Below are 25,332 nucleotides of genomic sequence, written 5' to 3'. Positions count from 1 at the left end.
GATAAACCCTTCCTTTCCAACCCAGAATCATTTTCATCTTTCATTACTTACTCGTTAATCAAATGACCTGAAAAAAGCTTTTGCTCAAGTGATCTCTTCTACATCATTATCAGCTGCAATAGCATCATTTACTGGGTATCCACTGTGGCTAGAGCACAGTTCCTGGATCCATCAGTCAGTCAGATTTGAGTGCCTGCTGTGTGCAGAGCACTGCACTTGGGAGAGTACAGTATAACAGATTTGTTTATAATAATAATAATGTTGGTATTTGTTAAGAGCTTACTATGTGCCAAGCACTATTCTAAGTACTGGGGTAGATACAAGGTAATCAGATTGTCCCATGTAGGGCTCACAGTCTTCATCCCCATTTTACAGATAAGGCAACTGAGGCACAGAGAAGTTAAGTGACTTGCCCAAGGTCACACAGCTGACAAGTGGCAGAGTCAGGATTTGAACCCATGACCTCTGACTCCCAAGCCCATGCTCTTTCCACTGAGCCATGCTGCTTCGCATGTTAGACATGTTCCCTGCCCACAAGGAACTTACAGTCTAGATGGGGAGACATAAATTAGACTAAATTACAGCTATGTACTTAAGTGCTGGGAGGCTGAGGGTGGGTGAATAGAGTGCATAGGTGATGCAGAGGGAGAGGGAATAAGTAGGGGAAATGAGGGCTTAATCAGAGGTGGCCTCTTGGAGGAGATGTGATTTTAATAAGGCTTGAAAGTTGGGAGAGTGACTGTCAGATATGGAGGAGGAGGGAGTTTCAAACAAGAGGCAAGATGTGGTCCAGGGTTTGGCATCATGAAAGAAGAGTTCAACATACAGTAAGTAGATTGGCATTTGAGGAGTGAAGTGAGCATGCTGGGTTGTAGAAAATCAGCAAGGTAAAGGAAGGGGCAAAGTGATTGAGTGTTTTACTGGTAAAGAATTTTCGTTTGATACAGAGATGGATGGGCAGACATTGGAGGTTCTTGAAGAGTGGAGAAAGATAGACTGAATGTTCTTTTAGAAGAATGATCTGGACATCAGAGTGAAGTGGAGAGAGACAGGAGGCAAGAAGGTCAGCAAGGAGACTGATGCAGTAATCGGAGGAGCAGCATGACTTAGTGGTTAGAGCAAGGGCCGGGGAGTCACGTGGACCTGGATCTAATCACAGCTCCACCACATGTCTGCTATGTGACCTTGGGCAAGTCACTTAACATCTCTGGGCCTCGGTTACCTCATCTGTAAAATGGGGATTAAGAGTGTGTGCCACATGTGGGACAGAGACTGCATCCAACCTGAATGACTTGTATCTACCCCAGTGTTTAAAACAGTGCTTGTGTTCCCAGCACTGTAAGATCATTGTGGGCAGGGAATGTGTCTGTTTATTATTGTATTGTACTCTCCCAAGTGCTTAGTACAGTGCTCTGCACACAGTAAGCGCTCAATAAATATGATTGAATGAGTGAATGAATAATAAGCTCTTAACAAGTACCATAATTACTATTGTGATGATTATTAATCAAATCGGGGTAGGATAAATACTTGGATTAATGTCGATTTTAGCAATTTTTGTGATGATAGAACCAACAGGATTTGGTGGCAGATTGAATATGTGGGTTAAATGAGAGAGATGAGTCAGGTATAATGCCAAGGTTATGGGCTTGTGAGACAGGGAGGATGGTGGTGCTGCCCTCAGTGATGGAAAAGTCAGGGGGAGGGCAGGGTTTAGGTGGAAAGATGAGGAGTTTGTCCATGTTAAGTTTGAAGGGCCGGTGAAACCTGCAAGTAGAGATGTCCTGAAGGCAGGAGGAAAGGAGGTGGCATGAGGCAGCACTGCAGAGAAGGAGAAAGAGAAAGATTGGGGCTGGTGACGTAGATCTGGAAATCATCCCCATAGAGATGGTAGTTGAAGTCTTGGGGAGTGAATCAGTTCTCCAAGGGAACTTGTTAGTATATGATAGAAATAAAAGACACCCTCCCTCCCATAAAGGGGTTTGCTATCTCAAGCATGTAACTGCTGCCCCTGTCCTTCCTGTTATATAACATCTCTCTCCTTTACATCATCACTCAAGGCCTACCTCATCCCTGTTTTATCTTCAGAAAGCTTCCCGTAGTTAATTCTATCTACTACCCCACTTCATCCACAATCCTGTCCTCCACCCAACTCATTCCCAACTGTAATTGTGAGCCCGTCATTGGGCAGGGATTGTCTCTATCTGTTGCTGAATTGTACATTCCAAGCGCTTAGTACAGTGCCCTGCACATAGTAAGCGCTCCATAAATACTATTGAATGAATGAATAAGTGCAGTGTGAGTCTGTGTATGTGACTGTGCCTTCACTCCTTAGATGATAAGCAATTTGAGGGCAGGGACCATGTGTGTTCTCCTCTAGACTGCAAGCTCCTTGTGGGCAAGGAACGTGCTTACCTCCCAAGTGTTTAGTACAGAGCATTGCACACAGATGTTCAATAAATAGCATTGATCGAGCAATCAACATATGTGCCAGATCCTCCTTGGTGTTGCCTGCTCTATGGAAGTCAGGGTAAGATAAGTGCTATTTAGTTGCCACTGTTTTTACGAGATGTTCTTCCCCTTGACTCTATTTATTGCCATTGTTCTCGTCTGTCTGTCTCCCCCGATTAGACTGTAAGCCCGTCAAACGGCAGGGACTTTCTCTATCTGTTGCCGACTTGTTCATTCCAAGCGCTTAGTACAGTGCTCTGCACATAGTAAGCGCTCAATAAATACTATTGAATGAAGTGCTATATAATTTTTGGTGATGATGAGATTGGTCGATTGAAAACTCCATGAGGATGGAGATCATGTTTACTAACTATTCTCTCACAGGTGCTTATCGCAGTCCCCTGCACTCTGTAAGAGTTCAGTATATACTTTTGAGGTCAGCTAAGACTGCATTCCATTAGCTAATTCAACTTTGTATGAATCAAGGAAAATTTAGTAATGCTGTAGAACAGGAAAAACTTTAATACTTTACTACATGCACTAGGTACCCTGGAATGGAATCTCACGTTCAGTTTCTGGTGGATTACATTCAATTTTTATCCAGTGATTCTTCCCTGCCTAGTGGGAAGAGCACAAGACTAAGAATCAGTAGTCCTGGGTTCTAGCCTCCCCTACATGCTGCTGTGTGTGACCTTGGGCCTCAGTTTCCTCATCTGTAAAATGGTGATAAAATATCTGTTTTCCCTCCCTCTTAGACTGTGTGGGACAGGGCTGCTGTCTGGACTGATAATCCTTTATCTACCCCAGAGCTTAGCACTTAATAAATACCATCAGCATATTATTACTAGTCTTTCTCCTCTTACCCCCATACCTCTAAGGGACCCAATCAATCTCTTTATACAAGGCTTCGCCCAAGTAATTGCCAAAAACCTCTAGACTGAAGGTTTTCTTCTCCTGGGCAACGTAGGGCAACAGGTTGGGGTTCAGTGTGGATGCTTGCTGATTCAACAGTCGTATCTGGCCTGAGATCAAAATCTGCAAAAAGGGGTGGCAGGCCCAACTCCCAAATCCAGAGTAGTCGTCCTGGATAAACTGTTGACAGGAGTAATCAATCAGTTGTACCTATTGAGCGCTTACTATGTGCAGAGCATTAAACTAAGCACTTGGGAAAGTCCAACAGAGTTCGTAGGCATGTTCCCTGCCTACAACGAGCTTACAGTCTAGAGGAGTGCTCTTCATAAGCCACATAATAAAAAAAAATAATTCTGGTACTTGTTAAGCACTTCCTGTGTGCCAAGCACTGTTTTAAGTACTAGGGTAGATAAAAGTTGATCGGGTTGAGCACAGTCCCTGTCCCACGTGGGGCTCACAGTCTTAATCCCCATTTTACCTATGAGGTAACTGAGGCCCAGAGAAGTGAAGTAACTTTCCCAAAGATCACACAGCAGACATGAGGCAGAGCTGGATTAGAACCCAGGTCCTTCTGACTCCCAGGCCCATGTCCTATCCACTAACGATGATGCATCTTTAGGGTCCAACCTGACCCATCCCTGGTCTTCTCTAGCTCAGATAGTCTGAGCCTGACAGGCATGAAAAGATTCAAGTTTTAAAGAATTGCCTGCCTTAATGCATGCCTCAAAGTCATGACCCCTTTAGATGACTGAGAGGAGTGGACAGCTTGCTGCAGGCCTGCAGCTTCAGGCAGTGCTCACCAGAGTCTTGGAAAGCCGGCCTCCATTTAAATGTCCCCGCTGCTTGGCTCCAGAACATCTAACTGAGCATTTTGCCTCGACGGCGGGAGCAGGAGAAGAGACAATCTGCTCTGTCTCATTCTGAGCTGGTCTGACATGGCCCTGGAAGTCAGTCCCCACATGCTGGACCTTATTAAAAGTACATCTCCTCCAAGAGGCCTTTCCCAGCTCAGCTCTCATTTCTTCTTTTCTCACGTCCTTCTGCGTCATCCTTGCACTTAGATCTGCACCCCTCATTCACCCCTCCCTTGGTCCTGTAGTACTTATGTACATACCTTTAATTTATTCATTTATAATAGTGTCTGTAATACCCCGCTGAAGACCGTAAGCTCGTTGTGAGCAGGGAACATTTCTACCAACTCTGTTATATTGAACTCTCTCAAGTGCTGAGTACAGTGCACTGTACACAGTAAGGACTCAGTAAATATGACTGATTGATTGGGCTGAGCACAAACAGGGGTCTACCCCTGTCTCCAGGTACCTTCCACCCCGATCTCATTTTGTCTCATTTCCCCTCCGCAGCATGTGCCGAGGACTTTTTCTACGCCGCTCAGGGACGTGACGCATCTATTGAAGGGGTGGATGATGCCGAAGACTTCGAAAAGACCAGACAGGCCTTCACTCTTCTTGGTATGAGGTTGTTGGAACTCTGAAAAGGATGCTTCATGAGGGGGCAGTGTTCAGATGGTGCCACTGATTCACTGGTTTTTCACATGTCAGTGAGGGTGATGGCAAGAGGCCTAGGAGGGTTTGTAGTGCTCTGACAGGCTCCCCGGGCTACAGACAGAACTCGCACCTCAACAAGACAGCTGGTACTGGTCGTGACACATTAGAGATTTTCATGGCCAGCCTGGAGTCACTGTGAGCCAAGTAGTAGCGGGTCCCTCATAACCTCCTTCTACCAAGTTGGGGCTTGTGGAACATGCTTTATCTCCCTTCACACTGCCTCCCCATCCTCCCCTGTCTTCTTCTGGCATGGCACCCCTTGTCTGCCCTCAGACCACCCAAGAAATACAGCACTGTCCTCTTGATGGTGTTTCCCAGGTTGCTGAGTGTGTTTTCCCTGTCTGTTTGCCTGTTTTATGACAGTGAGGTGGTGTTCTCTGATTGCTTCCTCCCTTACCTTTCCCGGGGATTGCCTAGTGATCTAGGGTGGGCAGTTGGAAATTATGGAAGAATAATATGTCAGCAAGTGGAGATGTGCCTGAGGATCAGCTCCGTAGGAAGGCAAAGGGAAACCATGACTTCTACCAGTTTCCATCTATTGGTGCTTTTAAAGACCTGAAAGAGCTGATGGAGACACTTAATTTTAATTGTCCTTATCCTGCCTCTAGTTTCTTCCATTTTCCTTCCTCTCCTCTCAGCCCTCTCCCATCTTTCTCCTCTAAACCCAGTGCGCTTTCCCTCTCATTCCCTTGGATGGATGTGGCTAGGATATGTGACTTGCCCCCCAGCTTGGCAGGTGGGAGACAGAGCTTCTGGAAACTGGTCTTGCTGCTGCTCCTCTGAACAGCAGTTGCCTGTTACACTGGAAGAGTCCCCTTCTGCATTTCCCGAGAAGGAGAATCCAGTACTGAACATATATCTGAACTGAGCCCTCATTTCAGTTGCCTTCAATATCCGTGCTCTACTTGGAGGGATTATTTTTTTCAGGAGTAAGTGGGAATTAAAAGACTTAACCATCATTTTAATTTTTCTTTAATTCCCCCTTAATGAGAACACCCAGCCCTGCAGTCTGTCCTCTAGGTCTCCCCCATTTCCTACCTACGTGTTTTAACTGATGTGAAATCCCTGCCTCTTTTTAAAATGCCCTCTATCTCAAACTGGCCCCAACAAAACATTAAGATGGTCCAGCATGGCTTAGTGGAAAGAGCATGGGCTTGGGAGTCAGAGGATGTGGGTTCTAATCCCAGCTTCACCACTAGTCTGCTGTGTGACTGTGGCAAGCCATTTAACAATCTGATTACCTGGTATCGACCCCAGTGTTTAGAACAGTGCTTGGCACATAGTAAGCAAATATCATCATCGTCATCATCCTTTTGAAATGAGGTAGGTTTAAGAGAGTTCAGGAAATAAAGAAAGTTGCCCCAAGTGATGGATATCCCACCTTCCCTGGAATGGATGAGGGGTGGGAGAAAAAGGGCCTGGGTCTTGAGAGGCTATGTTCATACCATTCTGACTGTAGGTTGTTCTTGGACACATTTGCTGGACTGGCTGAGAGGCAGAATGAGTTTTCCCCTAGAAATAAATTCTAAAGAAGGGGTCTACTCCCTGCTGGAGAACAGCAGTTTGACCTTATCTCTTGCCCTCAAGTCACCAAATCTTTGCCTGGTATGATGATAATGATGATAATAACAATAATATTTAAGTGCTTCCTATGTGTCAAGCACTGTACTAAGTAAAGCCTGGGAAGATATAAGATAGATTGGACACAATCCCCATCCCACAGTCTAGAGGGGAAGAAGAACGGGTGTTTAGTGCCTATTTTACATGGGGAAATTGAGGTCCAGAGAACTTCCACTAGATTGTAAGCTCTCAAGAGCATGGATCATACCTACTAATTCTGTTGCACTCTTGGAAGTGCTTAGTGCAGTGCTCTGCACACAATAAGTGCTCAATAAATACCATTGATTGATTAATAAATGACTTGGCCAGGGTCTCACAGCAGGCAAGTGGCAGAGCTAGAATTAGAATTCAGGTCTCCTGACTCCTAAACTCTTTTCATAAGGCCTCATTACTTCTCACAGATAATGCTGCTTTGATTTTGGGATATAGTAGGCAGCCACAGTTGGAGTGTGGGTGTGTCTGTCTGTCTATCTCTGTCTTTTTCTGCTAACCTTGGTTGTCTTCTACATTGTTTTGTGTGTATTCATTCTAGTTCAAATGTATCTTTACCTTATTTTGCACTGTTAATTAAGCCTCCACAGTGATTTAAAGCCAGATAGTGCCTGCAGATCTCTGTGTAGACATGCAGACAACACTCTCAACAGGACTAAACAGCTGGCTTGTAGTCGCTCATCCCAGCAGAATGATCCCAGTAGAAATCACTCAAAGTACTCCTTTTCTCTAGTTTGCCATATTTATGGGTAACGCAGATGTTTGTAAGATATTATTTTTGGAGAACAATTATGGCAAATAAATTACCTTTCCTTGTAGAGCCGTAAAATGTCCATGAAACGTCTGGTTGAAATGAAGTCCGAGATGAGTCTTCACGATTGCTCCTTATCTTTAGCTTTCAAATAAGTTAAATGCTAGCTGACCCAGCTGCAATAAAATTGTTTTGATTGGAGAGTTTAGGGTGAGGATTTAACAGTTCACTTAAAGGAGCCCTTTTGCCAACTGAACTGTCACTCTAAATGATGATCGTTCGTTGAGGGCATCGATGATGTTTTTGAAATCATCAGCTCGGAAAGGAAATCAGATCCTATAAAATGTTTTAAAGAAAGTAAATGCTCTCTTTCTTGAGGTAGAGATTGGTTAGTATTCTTTCCTTTTCCTTTTAGGAGTGAGAGAAGCCCATCAAATGAACATTTTTAAGATAATCGCTTCCATTCTGCACCTTGGAAATGTGGACATTCAAGCTGAACGAGATGGGGAGGCGTGTAGCATTTCAGTAAGTTCCTAGCCCGCACCAAAGTTGCCATATGTACGGTTCACTCTGGGTTTTGTAGATTTTCCATTTTAGGTGGGCTTCCAAGTAAGGAACACAATGAGGAATGTGTTCATTTTCAACCTAATTTCCTATTTGGGCCTTAGTAAAACATTCTCCATGGCCTAGTCAAAAGAACACAGGCCAGGGAGTCAGAGGCCCTGAGTTCTAATCTTGGCTCCACCACTGGTCTACTGCACAGCCTTGGGCAAGCCAGTTAGCTTTTCTGTGCCTCAGCTACCTCATCTATAAAATGAAATTAAGACTGGGAGCTCCATGTGGGACGTGAAATGTGTCCAACTTGACTAGCTTATATCTGCCTGGAACACAGTGCTGTACAAGTACCATTAAAAAAATTATGTGTGCTGCAGATGATATCACATTATTTTGGAAAGCCTCACTTTGCCTTAACCTTTTTTTTTTTTTTGCTGGAAAATAGCACCTGGCAGGGCCAATGTCTTCTGTGCTCAGAAGATGTCCTCAGTTTATTTGGGCTGGATTTCCCAGCCTTAGTCATCTTGGGTTTCTGACAAACCTGTGGTCTTCTGAGCAGAATGAAAAGCCCCCACATCTAGTTCAATTAGATAGGTCTTTGAAACCTATCTGTCAATTCTAAACCTGGTCCTGCCAGGCCACCCTAATTGAAAATTGGGTAACTGACTTAGTGGGCTGGAGGCATCTTCCTTCTGGGGTTGTCACTTCAGTTTTACTACAACAATGTAAAAATGGTTGGACTGGCAGGAGAGACTGCCCTAGGCCCAAGCAGCATGCCCTGTTCTGGTTTTTATTTTTCATTAAAGCATCAAACTGTGCACCTTGACTGCCAATGTTGTCTTGGAGATGTGTCATGCAATTACTTGAACGCTGGGAATAATTTGTTACACATATTTGGCAATATGAGCCCATAAAACTAATCTACTTCCATATTGCTGAATATATTAAATGAATTTAGCATCATTAATTAAGCTTTATTATAATTGTTGGATGCTAAATCCGTCTCAGTTATCACTATTAATCAGCAGTTGGAATGGGGTAAAGGAATATATAAGCTGAGCAAGCCCTGCTGCAGAGGAATTAGTAATAATAATAATGATAATTGTGGTATTTAAGATTTTTTTAATAGGGTATTGAAGTGCTTCCTATATGCCAGGCACTGTTCTAAGCACTGGGGTAGATACAAGGTAATCAGGTTGAACATAGTCCACGTCTCACATGGGGCTAATAGTCTTAATCTCCATTTTATAGATGAGATAACTGAGGCCCAGAAAAGTGAAGTGACTTGCCCAAGGTCACAATAGACAAGTGGCAGAACCAGGATTAGAACTCAGGTCCTTCTGACTCCTAGATCCATGCTCTATCCACTCGGCCATGCTGTGCTTACTATGTGCCAAGCACTGTACTAAGCATTGGGATAGATACAAGAAGCAGGTCCCACATGGGGCTCCCAGTCTGTCAGAGAACAGATATTGAGTCCCCATTTTGCAGATGAGAACCGCAGAGAGCACAGAGCAGCGAAGATAAGTGGCAGAGGTGAGATGGGATTAGAATCCAAGTCCCATGAATCCCAGACCCATGCTCTCTCCCCTAGATCACACTGCTTCTCAAATAAAATGTGGATTTGGCTTGGGCTTTTGTGGTCCAGTTTTACAGTGTGTGTCTTTCCCCTTTGATCTGTCGATGGATTATTGAGAAGTGAGAAGGTGGGATTGCTTTTGTTACCAGAATCCTCCCTGGCAACCAAACCTCACTACCCATTCAGCTCATTAGACTTGGCAAGCGAGGGGACAAATGGGGCTTGGGAGGTCACGTACCATCAAGATGGCATTTAAACCTAAGGAGAGTCTTGGAATTGGGTCAGCTTCTCCATTGGTTGGCAGTTTCTTACAGGGCTTCATTCCAGGCCTACAGACCTTCAGGCACTACAGTTGATGTGCTACTTTGTGTCTGTGGCACGGAGCTGTGACTGGCAGCAAAAGGGGAGTACATGCAAGGGGAAACAGCATCTGTGAATCCCTTGCAAGTCTGAATTTTATTGGTGCTAAGTGGCTGCAGAAATAGGTCATTTGGAGGAGATAAAGTTGAAGCAGGACATGACAGGACTGTCACCTGTGTTCATTTGCAGAGAACAGCCCTCATTTAAATCCTGCAACTCATGCTCTTGGAGACTAGTCCCATAAGCTATTTGAGACTATTATGTGGAAGCACGTCTGGTTCTAAAGAATTCATTTTATGCTCCCTGTTAATAAGTTTGGTATCGGGCTCTTAGCTGGTTTATCAGCTTCCCCGGGTGCATTTAGACACATGAAAATGAATATTGGGAAAGTCCATAAGAGATATAGTTCAGAATGAGCTAATTTTATTGAAGAGCGCTTTGAATGCGAGTTAACACATTTTCCAACAAACCCTACAGATTTCGGTGAAATGGGATGAGATCAGCCTTTTCTCATTTAACTGTTCATGCTATCAATAGATGGAAAACAAGGCAGAGAGATTGGAGTCGGCTACCTGTATGCCATTTACTCCAGTTGATCTTCCCAGATACTGGTGCTACCTTTCACTCTCAAGGTCTAGTACATGGCCTTTGTGTTCCAACTTCATACTAGCAGGTGCTGCATTTTTACTGAGTTTTTATCACGGCAGGAGATCTCACTACCTCTAAAGAATTAATAGATTTAGCCTAATGTCATGCCTTTTGCGGTCATGCTTGAAATTCTCTCCTTAGCCTAGGTTTGGGGAGAGGGAAGGTGACTATATGAAGAGTCTTAAAATAGAATCCAAAATAGTTCTCCTTTGAACCCTGAATCACATCCTGGATGTGGAAGATGTGGAAATGTGGAGGGCAGGGCTATATAATGCCCTGGTCTTAATGTCCACTTCACTGAAGGTTGGTTGCCTTTGTTCAATTTTGTGCTTTAGTATCAATCTAATGACACCCTGAACCCAAGAATATTAATTTGTATTCCGCATCCTTGGATGAAGAAACCAATTCCTTCAAATTAGAAGCAGTGACAGCAGGTGACCGGTTTGGAAATTAACAGCACCAGAAAAGTTTAGTATTGTTTAAAACTCTAATGAAATGTGGTCACTGGCTGCTGGAATGACTAATTTCAATAACACTGGCTATGTTATATATAGTCTTTCTTCAGAGATGTCGGGGGAGAGAGAAGGAGAGAAGCAGTGGGGGCTAGTGGATAGAGCATGGGCCTGGATGTCAGAGAGACATGGGTTCTAATCCCAGATCTGATACTTGTCTGCTGTGTGTCCTTGTGCAAGTCACTTCACTTTTCTGTGCCTCTGTTACCTCTGCTGTAAAATGGGGATGAAGACTGTGAGCTCCATATGGCACAGGGACTGTGTCCACCCCGGTACCTTGTATCCACCCCAGTGCAGAGTACAGTGTCTGGCACATAGAAAGCACTTAATAAATGCCACAAGTATTATTATTGTTATAATTATTAGAGAGAGAGAGAGAATGAATTGAGCTGGAGCAACTGCTAGGGAAATAGAATCCTTGAGAGTTAGGAATCCCGCCTGTGGTTGTTTTATTATTTTCCCTGCAGGCATAATAATAATAATAATAATAATGTTGGTATTTGTTAAGTGCTTACTGTGTGCAGAGCACTGTTCTAAGCACTGGGGTAGATACAGGGGAATCAGGTTGTCCCACATGGGGCTCACAGTCTTAATCCCCATTTTACAGATGAGGTAACTGAGGCACAGAGAAGTGAAGTGACTTGCCCACAGTCACACAGCTGACAAGTGGCAGAGCTGGGATTCGAACCCATGACCTCTGACTCCAAAGCCTGTGCTCTTTTCATTTAGCCACGCTGCTTCTCCAGGTGTCCTTATCCGTGAGGCAGGGGGGTTGTCTGGCCAGCTGTGGCCCTCTATGCACCTGCTGAATGTCTTTGTCTCTCTCAATCCCAGACCCACGATGAGCACCTGAACAATTTTTGCAGATTGCTGGGAGTAGAAAACAGCCAGATGGAACACTGGCTGTGCCACCGCAAACTGGTTACAACCTCCGAGACCTACGTGAAGACCATGTCCGTGCAGCAGGTTATCAATGCCAGGAACGCTCTGGCCAAGCACATTTATGCCCAGCTGTTCAACTGGATTGTGCAGCACATCAACAAAGCCCTACACACCACCCTCAAGCAGCACTCTTTCATTGGCGTCCTGGATATCTACGGGTAGGACTGTATTTCTTCCTTTCATCCTTGTTCTTTGTGTTGGCTCGCTTCTGTGCTTGAATATTTCTCACCAAGAGTCATGGTAATTGCATAAAACAACAGAATTTCTCATCTGTATTTAATACACATGATTTGTAGGATAACTAATTTGGCCTCAGTCCTCTTAGAGGACTGAGAGGCAGTGGATCTGGTCTCAAGTTCCAGTTCTGCCACTGGCCTGCCGTGTGACTGTGAGCATGTCACTTAAGCTTTTGGGGCCTAAGTTTTCACATCTGTAAAGTAGGAATAAGATAGTTGTGAGCTCCATGTGGGGCGGGGGCTGTGTCTCTCAACCTTGAATCTTCCCCACACTTAACTCATATGCAGAGCTTAAAAATGCCTTAACCTGTACCCAGCGATTGTTCTGAACAGTAGCGAAGATATTTCATTTGGGGTTTTGTTTGAGGTTGTAACTGAATCCTAAGACAATTTGGAGGATTGATATTTCATGCAGATATGCGTTACAGACATGAAATGGCTTAAAACACTGGGGAAAAGAGGAATCCTAATTCCAAAAGAGGTCATTTGACTAAATCTGATTTATAGTTTAGTTACACATCAGAGTTTAGAGAATCATGATCATTTTAGTTTCCATATTTTGAAAATAGTTTTAATCTTTGATAACACTCAGCTGCAAGAGGGATTGAAGAGGGATTGTATTCCTATTGTATTCATTCCTGTTTGTATTTTACATGTATTTTATCCCTGTAACCAGAGTTTACTCTTACTTCCTAGTGCATTTGCACCTTACTTTTTCACTTCCATGGCTTTAACTGCCACCTCTATGCAGATGATTCCCAAATCTACCTCTCCAGCCCTGATTGCTCACCTTTTCTGCAGTCTCACCTTTCCCCTTGCCTTAAGGACATCTCTACTTGGACAGCCCATGAACACCACAAACTTAACATATCCAAAACAGAACTCCTTATCTTCCCACCCAAACCCCAACCTCCCTGTCTTCCACAACTTTAGATAACACCACTATCCTTCCTGTCTCACTAGCCCATTACCTTGGCATTATCCTCGACTAGTCTCTCTCATTCAACCCACATATCCTGTATGACACCAAATTCTGTCAGTTCTGCCTTACAATATCTCTAGAATCCTTTCCTTTCCATCCAAACTGATACCACACTAATCCAAGCTCTTATACCCTGCTTTGAGTACTTCAGCAGCCTCGTTACCTCCCTGCTTCCTTTCTTTCCGATCAGTAGTTCATATTTCACTCTACGGTCTGGATCATTTTTGTAAAGGAAGAAAAAACACCTCAGACCTTGATTCCCCTCTCCTCAGGGACCTCCAGTGATTGTCCAAATACGTTTCATCAAACAGAAACTCCTTCCTATCAGGTTTAAGGCACTTAATCAGCTCTCCCCATCCTCTCTTACCACACTGTTCTTCTTCTGCAGCCCAGTCCACACACTTTGCTCCTCTAATGCTGACCTACTCACCTTGAGCTTGCCTTTCTCACCTCCATCCACTTACCCACATCCTCCCCTCTGGCTTGGAAGTTCTTACATTTTGTCATCTGACAGTGTGCCACTCTCACCATCTTCAAAGCCCTTCTAAAATTGCAACTCCTCTAAGACCTAGAGGTCTTCCCAGATTAAACCCTTACTTCCCCCATTTGCCCACTCTTCTGTGTCTCCTATGCACTTGTCTGTACCCTGTAAGTACAGTGATTTTTTTCATCCTACCCCCAAAGATTTGTGTACATATCTATATGTAATTTATTTTAGTGCTTGACTCTCTCTATATTCTCTAAGATCCTAGTGTTCAGGGATTGAATCTACCAACTCTATTGTAATGTACTCTCCCAAGTGTTTAATACAATGCTCTGTACTCAGTAAGTGCTCAGTAAATACCTTTGGTTGACTGACTGATTTGGATATGATGTTCAGCTTTCACCATTTCATCATCAGGTGGTTTCAGTTGGGTCATTTTATAGTCTCTCTTCCAGAATATTTCTTTGCTCCATTCTCAGAAGCTGAATTTGCTACTCTGAAGCTTTTAAATAATGAAGAGTAATGACCTCGGATTAAAAATAAAAACCTTGACCTTAGGATAGAAGTTTAGTCTTGAGAAAAATGATACAACAGTGAAATCCCCTGCATCTGGCAGTAAACCATGTTACTAGGATCCAGTGGAGGGTTCGAAAGATCTATTGTGGGAAAAATGGAATGAAAAGCCCTATTCATCTCAGAAGATTATACTAGAAATTGACTCCTTTAAATCCAGCTTTCTAGACACATTTTAGCTCTAACTATAGCTAAGCTGCTATGATTGTGCTTGCAAGTCAAGACTTTTTTATTAATTGACCGAGCGCCTGAAGCCCCTCAGGCCCTTTGCTAAGCCTGCCCTTGTGAGAGAGATTCCCCATTTCAGGTGTTGGTACTAACTTAAAAGACCACATCTTTGTGGCAATTGGAGAAGCAAGTCAGTTGTTATACCACAGATGAGAAGAAATGGTTAAATGAGCAGACTGTTTTCAAGTTGTGCCCTCAAGTTAGAGCCTGATGGCTGGTAAGATCTGGAGACTAGGATCTGCTTGTACCTACCCCAGTGCTTAGAACAGTATTTGACACAGTAAGAGCTGAACAAATATCATTTTAAAAAATCAATAAATCAACCTGTAGTATTTACTGAGTGCCTGCTGTGTGCAAAGCATTGTTCTAAGTGCTAAGAGTACCTGCTCTCAATGAGTTTACAGTCGTGGAGATCTCACAGTCAAATCTAGAAGAATGTATTCATTTCTTCCAGCACTCCAGAATATTTGGTTTGTTCACTGATGGCAAGGTACCTTATCTATTCTACTGGGGTGGTAACACCTGGTGTTTCTGACGTTACAAAATTCAGTTCATATTAGAATATTAGGTTAGATCACTGAGCTTGTAGGATCATATTCATTTGTTGGGCCTGAGCCTTGAATGTTTCTGTCATTACATAAATGATAATAGTAAGTGCTTTGTACAGAGAACTGTACTGTGTACTGGGAAAGAAGACCCAAACCTGGTCCCTGGTCCTATAGGTGCTTACAGCCACAAAGTATGAGAGAGGAGAGAGGGGACTGGAAACAGACACATAAGAAGCGATGAAACAATAAAACAGTAAAACAACATAAGAGATAAGGGCAGGTACATAAAAGCAAAAATTTGTAGAATGATTTGGCTAGAGAAGAACTTCAGGCTCCTCATGGCTTAGAGTCCAAGGAAAACCTATAGTCCCAGTAATCACTACAGCAGCCATCAGCATCCCTGAGGTTTTGTGGAGGTGGTGCTGGGCTGCAAGTGCTTTTCTCTTTACCACCCGGTGAAGGAAGGCAGGATGGGGTTGGACTTTCCTTGATGGTTCAGAGAAGAGAATGGGTGGGGTGCCGGAGAAACAGCATGGCTGACTGGTATGAAAGATGTTGAGGATGCTCTACTGCTGCTTTAATCCTGCCAGCCCAGCATGTGCAGAGAATATTGAGAACAAGGGCCCTGGGTGGCATGTAGGAGAAGACTGCAGGTAATACTTTCTTTCTAATACTTCCTTTCCTCAGCCGTGATGTAAATGTTAAATAAATTCACAGATAAATTGTTTTACCTCTGGCATGAATACTTTGAGGCTCTCAAACCCCCTTAATAAGAATGTTATTTAATTCTTATGATTGGCTTAGTCTTCTGAAGTAGGGCATACCATGGTTAAGGCCACCTAGATGTTGATTTCCCTTGACCCTTTTGTTGTAGGAGGATACAGTAATCTCATAAAGTGCAAAAGGCGGGCATTAATGTGCACAATCATGTAATAAAACTGTAATTCTATAATGGGGTATAGGAATCCCTTCATCTACTGGAAAGAGCATGCAAAAGACCTGGATCCTTTTTCCAGCTCTGCCCTTGGGTCTGCTATGTGAGGCCTCTGAGAGCCTCAGTTTCCTTATCAGGAAATTGAATCACACTTACATCACCCTATCTAACCTGTATATTGTATAAGGGTAAAATAGGTTATTTCCAATCAGTAGTTTTAGGAAAAATAAAGTCTTGTAAAACATCAAGATGCAGCATTATTATAATGATACTGTGGGATATAAATTATGAGTGCTTATATTGTAATGTTATTTCACTATTATGAATTTAATTCATAATGAATTATGTAGTATAATGTTGTACTGTTATTTCACTTCCCAATACTTGGGGAAGAAAGGGGAAGAAAGACCATCAGGGCAGAACTTGGGTAATGCTTCCAATTCTGCTGACTCTCCAGATGTCACCGGTCCTGCCCAAATAGTCTTTTCCCCTCCTATTTGTCATTTAATTTTCGTAATGGAATTTATGGTCTCCGAGTGTGTCATGCAACCTGAAGGAGAGGGCGCTGAAGTTGTCAGCACTAAACACTAAAGGTGGAATTCTGTATTCCTTCTCTGGCACAGATGCCTTTGTAAGTTGGCTGTGTTCCAGCCTCTGGCTGGCCTGAAGTGGAAGGAAAAGTCAATTTTTATAAAGTGAGTTAAAGATCATCATATTCCAGGGCAAAGTGGCCTTAGATCAGACAGCCTGAGGACATGCTTGTCTTCAGATGAATTACATATCCATTTTTCCTTCTTCCTCCTAGCTGTAAATGTTTTTTTGTGTCCATCCCCCTGCTGTTAGATTGGAAGCTCCTGATAACAAGGATGTTTTCTTCTAATTGGACTCTTCCAAGGTTTTAATAATAATTAATACTGGTAATTATGGTATTTAAGTACTTACAATGTGCCAGACACTGTTCTAAGTGCTAGGGTGGATACAAGCAAATCAGGTTGGACATAGTCCCAGTCCCACATGGGGTTCACAGTCTCAATCCCCATTGTATATATAAGGCAACTGAGACAGAGAGAAATGAAATGATTTGCCCAAGATCCAACACCAGACAAGTGGTGGAGCCGGGATTAGAACTCATGACCATCCGTCTCCCAGGCCAGTGCTCTATTCATTATGCCATGCTACTTCTCCATACTGTGCTCTGCACATAGCATGTGCCTCTGGACTAAGTTCCCTCTAGCCAGTCAATTGTATTTATTGAGGGCTTACTAAGGGCAGAGCACTGTACGAAGCGTTTGGGAGAGTACAATATAACAGACAGTCCCTGCCTAGACTGCCCAGTCTGCTGTAAACTTGTTGTGGGCAGGGAATGTGTCTACCAACTCTGTTGTATTGTACTCTCCCAAGTGCTTGATTCATTGCTCTGCACACAGGAAATGCTCGTTAAATAATGTTAATGATGATGCTGCTCAATAATGTTGTGGTTTGATGGAGGCAGCATGGCCTAGTGAATAGAGCATGGGCCTGGGAGTCAGAAGGACTTGGGTTCTAATCCCAGCTCTGCCACTTGTCTGCTGTGTGACCTTGGGCCTCAGTGACCTCATCTGTAAAATGGGGCTTAAGACTTGGAACCTCATGTGGGACAGGAACTGTGTCTAACCCAATTTGCTTGTATCCATCCCATCGCTTAGTAATGCTTTGCACACAGTAAGTGCTCAAGAAATATGGCTGAATGAATGAAAGAATGAATGCCTGGCAGATAGTAAGCACTCCAGTATTATTACTGATTATTATTATTCCTAGTCTGTTCCCTTCAAAGGGGAAAACTTTTCTTCTATTACAGTTTATTTGTAGTGCAGGAGTCAGTAACCTCTTTTGTCCTGAGTAACACTGGCAAGTGGAGTACCCATGGTATAGAAAGAATAAGAATAGGGAAAGCCATATAGAAAAGAGAGAAATAATAGAAAGAGTTCCATCCGGGTGAAGTGGGTGTTGGGGGAGAGGTGGTGGAAACGTTGTTTCCACCTCCTCCTAGTTGTAACAGACCCAAAATTGCCTGAATCATTTTCAGTTCTCCTGCCTACGGATGCCAAAGAGCATCCAGTGGAACGCCTACGGAATTGCATGCCTACGAGCTGAAGCTCACCTAGCCAAAATTCAGAAGATGTCTTTTCAAGACCATTTGATTCAAGACCATTGAGCAGGCAATCCCCATTCCGAAGAAACAGCAGCAAGCCAGTATCTTTAAATTATGATGGGAACATTTCTAACCACCATCTAAGTATATTTTTTGCATGTTTCCTGCCTCTTTTGTCCTAGGGGATCAGTAAATCATCCCTTCAAGAAGGGAAAGAAAAAGGTGACTCATAAAGTCTCTAATAGTGATAACACTGTTTCATAAGCACTTACTATGTGTCGAGCACTGTTCTAAGTGCTGGCTAGATACAAGGTATCAGGTTGGACACAGACCCTGCCCCACATGGGGTTCACAGTCCTAATCTCCATGCAAGTTTGTTATGGGCAGGGAAATTTTCTGCCAATTCTGTTGTTCTGTACTCTCCCAAGCACTTAGTTCTGCACATAGTAAGTGCTCAATAAATATGATTGATTGATTTGACAGATGAGGGAAATGATGCTCAGAGAAGTTAAATGGCTTGCCCAAAATGTCACAGCAGACAAATGACAAAGCCACAAATAGAACCCATGTCTCTGACTTCCAAGCCTGTGCTCTTTCCACTAGGAAACACTGCTTGGCAGCCCTTTAATATTGGCCCATTGAAACTGATTTACTCCCTTCAGTATGCTATAAGAATGTTAAAGGATTAACAAAAAATCTGACTATGTGAACAAGTTGTATAATCAATCAGTAGTATTTGAGTGCTTACTATGTGTAAACCACTGTACTAAGGGCTTGGGAAAGTACAATACAATAGAATTAGTGGACAAGTTCCATGCCTGTAACAACCTTACAGTCTAGAGAGAGAGATAAACATTAATGTTAAAAAGGCATTTATAATATACAATTTAAATATAAGTATGTAAGTGCTGTAGGATTGGGGATGGGATGAATTTCAACTGTCCAAAGGTCACAGACCCAAGTACATAGATAAATGATGCTGACGGGAGAGCGAATCAGGGAAAGTAGGGCTTAATCAGGGAAGGCCTCTTGGAGGAGATATGACCTTCATAATGCTGTGAAAGTGGTCTGCCTTACGTGGAGGGGGAAGAAGTTACATCCGGGCTAGGGGGAGGATGTGGTTTTAGGTGAGCGGAAGGGTGGCCGGAGTGGGTCTGAACCGGCCCAAAAGGGCCCTCTCTACTCCAGAACTATTATAATTATTATTTTATCTCCAAAAATAGTTGTCCAGAGCTACTTTTGGTACCAGTGAATAAACAACACAGAGTTTTCTATCCTTTCCCCAAAGGCAGCATTTGCTCTTTCTGTTTAAGATATTCCACGTTGACTGCTTGTTGTCTTTCTGCAATCCCAAGGGTTTTGTCATTTCTCTGAAGCAGATAGGTCCAAAGATATACCTCAGTCCATCCTTTGAAAACAGGCTCTGTATAATGAAGTATTTCTTGCAATATTTAGGAGGCAGAGAGGTCCCCCAAAACATCTTCAGGTGCAGGCATGTTTTTTCAGCAGCCCGCACCCTCAGAGGAAAGGAATCATAAAAGTCTAATAAGTATATAAATAATAAACCAGTCATTGATTCATTCTCCTTGTTGCAACAGCCCCTCCTCCAGTTGCTCATGGCTGTAGGCTCAGAGAACATTCTGAGGGTTCTCCTCTCCTACACATTTTTTTGAAAACAGACAAGAAACAAGTTCTCATCTTGGATCCCTGCCTGAGGCAGGGGAAGGACCCAGATCTCTGTTTGAAGTCCTTTCCAATCCTCAGAGTCTCTTACAAGGGTTTTTGGAATTAGCTGCAGAGTTGAGTCAGTTCTAGACCTATTGCCTGATTTCCTTTAGTCTTGGCCTGATTTCTTTTCAACCCTGGACAAATATTGTATTTCATCAGTGGAATTTATTGAACACTTACCGTATGCAGAGCACTCTACTAAGGGCTTGGAAGAGTACAATACAGCAGAGTGTGCAGACACTCTCCCTGCTCACAGTGAGATTACAGTCTAGAGGTAAATGAAACACAAACTTAAAGATCACCCCTGACAGTGTTTGCGGATATCTACATTGGGCTGGAATAGGTAGTGAAATTTCCATAAAAGGGTGAATGAGTGGGTATACATATTGTGGACTAAAATGAAGAAATTTCCTTTAGTAGGAAAGGAATGGAGTGTAGTAACCATGGGTATGCAAGAAGGCTGGTGATCAAGACAGCTGAGGGTATGGATGTGCAGCCCTCCTCCCTGTGGAATAGGATTCTTTGCACTCTCCCTTGAGCCAGGGGTGACACTGGGACAAGGATGACTTCTGAAGTTAGGTGTTGTGGTGGAGCCTGAGGAAGTTTTGAAGTGAATCACTTATGTTCACCTAGCCTTCATTGCAAACATGATTGCTTTAGCTTGTCATTGTCATTGCTAGCCTCTGGGATTCCCCCGGGAGAAGCATGGAGTTTCCAGTGGCTGTAGGAACGTTGCTTCCCTTTTTTTGTGTACTCATTTCTTGCTTGCTCTCCCCTTTAATGGCCTCCCTCTGCCCTCTGAAGCTGATAAGAGAAAGCAGATGAGGAGGGAAGGAGGAGGAGGAGAAGAAGCTTTGGAGTAAACCATGTCAGAAGCTTTCCTCTTTGAAAGTCCTTCCCATAATTCAGTGTTTCTTGTAATGCAATAGGGATTCCTTGTAGATGATCATGGGAGAATTTCACTTGAGCTACCAAAACTGACTCTGAGTTGTCATTAGGCAACAGTGAGGCTTGTGAGCAAGAATCCTCACAGTCACCTCTAGTATCCTGTAACCATAGTCCCCAAATCTACTTCTGCATTCTTTTGCCTCTATTACTATGCCCACTTTTTTTAATGGTCTAAAATGCCTATTCTGTGCCAGGCATTGTACTAAGTGCTGGGGCAGATGCAAATTAATCAGTTTGGACACAGCTCCTGTCCCACAGGGCTCAGTCTTAATCCCCATTTTATAGATGGGGTAACCTAGGGACACTGAAGTTAAGTGATTTGCTGAAGGTCGCACAGTAAACAGGTGACAGAGCTGGGATTAGAACCCAGATTCTTCTGACTCCCAGGCCTGTACTCTTTTCACTAGTCCACATTGCTTCTGCTAAATGGAGGTAGGATAGGCTACCCAAGCACTTGGAAATCCTGCCAAACTTCATTTTAGAGGGAAAAGATGGGACTGGGGAACGTTGGGAGCTTTATGGAGATCTGGAACAAAAATAATTGAGCAGCACTTCTCTACCCTCCTCCTGTCCTCTCCCCTCTCTTCCCCTCTCCACCCCCACCCACCCAATTTGAGGAGTGAATACACTGGTCATCCCAGAGCAGTTAGCCACCCCAGACCAAAGCCATTCTTTAAGGCTCTGTTAAGGTGCCTGCAGGACTTTTCTCAGTTGGGTGGTAGTTGGAAATTAATAGGAAACAGCCTAGCAGTTTCAAGACAGGGTTTTTCTTTTCACATTACATTAAGCAAGTGTTTCCATCCACAGGTTTGATTAATTACATATACAGAGAGCTCTTACTCCATCCCCCATCCCTCCACGCTGTAGAGGAAAAAACGGCTTCACTTGGGTAAAAATACACTTTCATCTGTCTTTGACTTCCGAGTTCAAAATGCTGAGGAGGCAGGGACATTGCTGCTGTTGCTGTGTTAGCCGCTTGTTTGCTGAGAAACCGGGTGAATCGGAGAGAAAGATGGGCTCCTAGGATTGGCGGTAGAGGATGGAATGGAGTGGATCGAATGGCTATTTGACCCGCTCCCTGACCCAGCCAGTCTGGCTCAGGTCAAACTGAGTGGTTTCAGATCCACGCCGGCCATCTTCACTTCTGCTCACCCCTTTCCTGAATGGTCCACAGAGTCCTGGACTCTCTGTTAGCCTGAGGGTGAGATAGCCTGACCTCCAGAGGTACAGGAGGATTAGAGTGTGAATTTCCCCCAAGGAGCATGAGGAACTGCCGATGGAGCCCAAGTGGAAATTCAGTGGCCTGAATACTTTAAGAAATGCCCATGAGGCTGAAGGAGAGGATTCTTTATGATGAGAAAATGATAGAACGGGGGTGCACTGCATCTCTGCGGAAAGCACTGCGGTTAACTGACAAATGTTCAGAGTATTTGAAAGTTAAAATGAAACTTCTGAGGCCAGACAGGTGAGGCCTCTGCCTCTAGATCCAGCATAGGAGTGTATCTCTTGTCTTTAAAGGCTTAGTAGCTGCCTGTCTGGTGGCTGACAACCACATTTTTAAGAAGTCCTCCTGTATATTCAAACTAAATCCTTCATGTCACAATTTGTCCTCATTTCCTTCCATTTTCTCCCGAGTAGAGGTGAACTGCGGGCCCATTAACCTCTGATACTTTGTATAGACATTGTCTAAATGTGGGTGAGGAATGTATCTACCAACGCTGTTGTATTGCACTCTGCCAAACATTTAGTACAGTGCTCTTCATGCAGTAAGCACACAGTTAATGCCTACACTCTCCCAAGTGCTTAGTACAGTGCTTTGCACCCAAGAAGCATTCAAAAAATATGATTGATTATGTCATCCAAGTATTTCTTTCCCAGTACTCATATCAGTGTTTTGCACATCAGTACTTAAAAATTACTCTTTCTACTACTATGGCTTACTAGGCTTGAAATACTCTTATCCAGCTTCTCTCCACCTTTTCTTCAGGTCCAGATGTGTTAGTTCCTTCAGTTTTCCTCAGAGGTCCCATAGACCAACTACTTAGTCAGTGGTATTTACTGAGCACTTGCTCTGTGCCAAGCCCTGCTCTAAGCCCTTTGGAGAGAATACAATAGGGTTGGTAGACACAATCCACCTTCAGTCATTGGCGTATTTGTAAACTGAAGCTCTTGAGGGTTTCTGCTGTCATTTAGCAGTGTGACCTAGTGGAAAGAGCCCGGGCTTGGGAGATAGAGGTCAAGGATTTTAGTCCTGCCTCTGCCACTTGACAGCTGTGTGACTTTGGGTAAGTCACTTAACTTCTCTGTGCCTCAATTCCCTTATCTGTAAAATGGGGATTAAGACTGTGAGCCCCACATGGGACCACCTGATTACCTTGTATCTACCCCAGTGCTTAGAAAGTGCTTGGCACATAGTAAGCGCTTAGCAAATATCAAATTATTATTATTATTCTTTCCAAAGAGATTTGTGATCATCGGTCATTCCTCACTGAATCCCTAGAAACAAACATTTGGCTCACATTACCCCGGAGAGAATGTTGTAGCTGAGAGCCTGCCTGTAATATCCTAGCATCTCTTCCACTTATTCCTTCGTATTCCATTCTCTCTGCTTCTCCCAAATGGCATGTAAGTGTGCTGGATTCGACGTTACTGAGATTGATTTTACAGAAAAGGAGGTGAAATCCAATTCTTGCTGTTTTAGAAATTTCTTTGTGACATTTTAATATGAATTATAAATTGATCCATTGTGTTGACTTAAAGCCACTGCAGTGATTGGGAAGCATTCTTACCAATATAATAAGTTCATTGCAAAGAAAAAGTTGCCATGTCACTTAAGTCCTGGCTCTCTTTGCAGTCAATTCTCTTCCAGAGTTTAAATGTGGAAGAGAATCCTCACTTATCTGTAGCCTCCTATATTACAGTAATTACATTTGATGGCAGGGGAATTGTTACTAGATAATATCCTGAAAATAGGGAAATTATGAACTAATTTCAGGCCATCTTAAATTAATGAGAATGTTCTTCCAGGAGAGTTACAAATGTAAACCTTTCAGAGTGACAAGTGGAAAGGATTTAAATCCTTTATCAGTCCAGGGCAGCCAGACTCCACCAGCTTGCCCGACTCCCGTGATCTGACCAGTTGCCAGGTTGAATCTATCGTCTTCCCTTTCAGATTTTATTAATTGAATTTTCACCCCTGGCCTTGCTGTCCATTTTTAACCACGTCATGAAATCTTTCCAGTTTAGCCTCCATATCTCTCCAAACACCTCCCGGAACTCTTAGCCCTTGTAAAAATGCTCATTTTCATTTTCACAGCACCACAATCATGAACTTGGGAATCCTGGCATTAAAATACACATAGTAGGAAAGGAATTAAACTAACACAATTTCTCTATACCCGATTTGCAGATTAACTAACACCTCTAGGATTCCTTCAGGGGCAGCAGTAAAATAGATTTTTATACTTTCTCCAACAGAAATATTTGTTTCCTGTTACATTTTTATGAGCCATTGATGATCAAGGTATGCGGGTGTTGTCGTTGACTCTAGCTCTGTACAAATCTTTCCTTGTGCTGGTGTTTGAGTGTTTGTCTTTGCTCCCACACTACATTTGAAAAACTTCAAAGACAGAGACTTTGTCATCTTCATCTGCTGAGAAGTCCACAATGCTTATTGCCAGTCCGTAAACACAATGGGTGTGCAGTCCACATCGTTAATTGAATGGTTCCAACTGCTAATCCCTCAAGCAGCCCCCAGTCTATCCACCTCGCTTTTTCACTTAATCTAGTGGAAAACCTTCTCAATCAGTTGTATTTCTTGAGCGGTTACAATGTGTGTAGAGCACTGTCCTAGACAGTTTGGATACTACTATATAATAGAGGTGATAGACGTGTTCCCTGCTTGCAGGGGTCTTCCTTCTTAGCCATCGCAGTTTGCCCATCCAGATGATGAATGATAGGGTTGTATTATGAATGATAATAATAATAATAATAATTGTTAAGTGCTGAACTATGTTCCAAGCACTGTGCTAAATGCTGGGATAGAGACCAGTTAATGAGGTTGGACTGTGACACAGTACTTCACCCTCAGGTGGCTCACAAGCTAATACAGGAGGGAGATCAGGTACTTAATCCCCCATTTAGCAAATGATGAAACTGAGGCACATTACTGGAGCACTAGCTGGAGCTATTAAGCGACAGATAGTGAAGGTGAAACAATGCGTCATCTTTGTCTGTCTGGAACAATTCCTGTTGGGGAAAGATGCCCTTGTAGGTGATCCCAGCGGAGCCCAGCGCAGGTCACACCATCCTGAAGGTTTGGCATTGAAGTGCCTCCCCAGCTGGGTCCATGTGCTTGTGAGGAGCAAGACACCACTTGCAAAAATCCCAGATTCTGGTTAAAATTTCACCCGCTGAGTGATGAGGAACATCACAGTTAGTTTGAGGTGTAGTTGGTAGGGAGGTGATACCAACTCAAAAACCCTGTAGTAAAATATCTCTTATTCTCATCTTTATCAGCCATGACATTTATTGAGTGTCTACTGAGTGCAAAACATTGTACTAAATGCTGGGGAAAGTGAAACAGAAGCAAAATACAGGTTGGACACAGGCACTGTCTCCCATAGGGCTCACAGTCTTAATCCCCATTTCACAA

General features: G+C 43.3%; 1 protein-coding gene across 3 annotated transcripts in view; it reads left to right on the top strand.

The window, feature by feature from the left end:
• Positions 1–25,332, top strand: part of MYO5B (myosin VB) — a 360,820-nt gene that overhangs the window by 195,845 nt on the left and 139,643 nt on the right. For all 3 annotated transcript variants that reach the window (XM_039911492.1, XM_029060231.2, XM_029060229.2), the window contains exons 8-10: positions 4,725–4,832; positions 7,706–7,815; positions 11,779–12,044. In XM_039911492.1, coding sequence (XP_039767426.1) covers positions 4,725–4,832; positions 7,706–7,815; positions 11,779–12,044 — 484 coding nt within the window. The remainder of the gene's footprint in view (positions 1–4,724; positions 4,833–7,705; positions 7,816–11,778; positions 12,045–25,332) is intronic.

Source organism: Ornithorhynchus anatinus, chromosome 3 (assembly GCF_004115215.2).
Source record: "Ornithorhynchus anatinus isolate Pmale09 chromosome 3, mOrnAna1.pri.v4, whole genome shotgun sequence".
Classification (NCBI taxonomy): domain Eukaryota; kingdom Metazoa; phylum Chordata; class Mammalia; order Monotremata; family Ornithorhynchidae; genus Ornithorhynchus; species Ornithorhynchus anatinus.
Note: the sequence above shows the minus strand (reverse complement) of the source record. Positions and strands in the feature narration are given on the sequence as shown.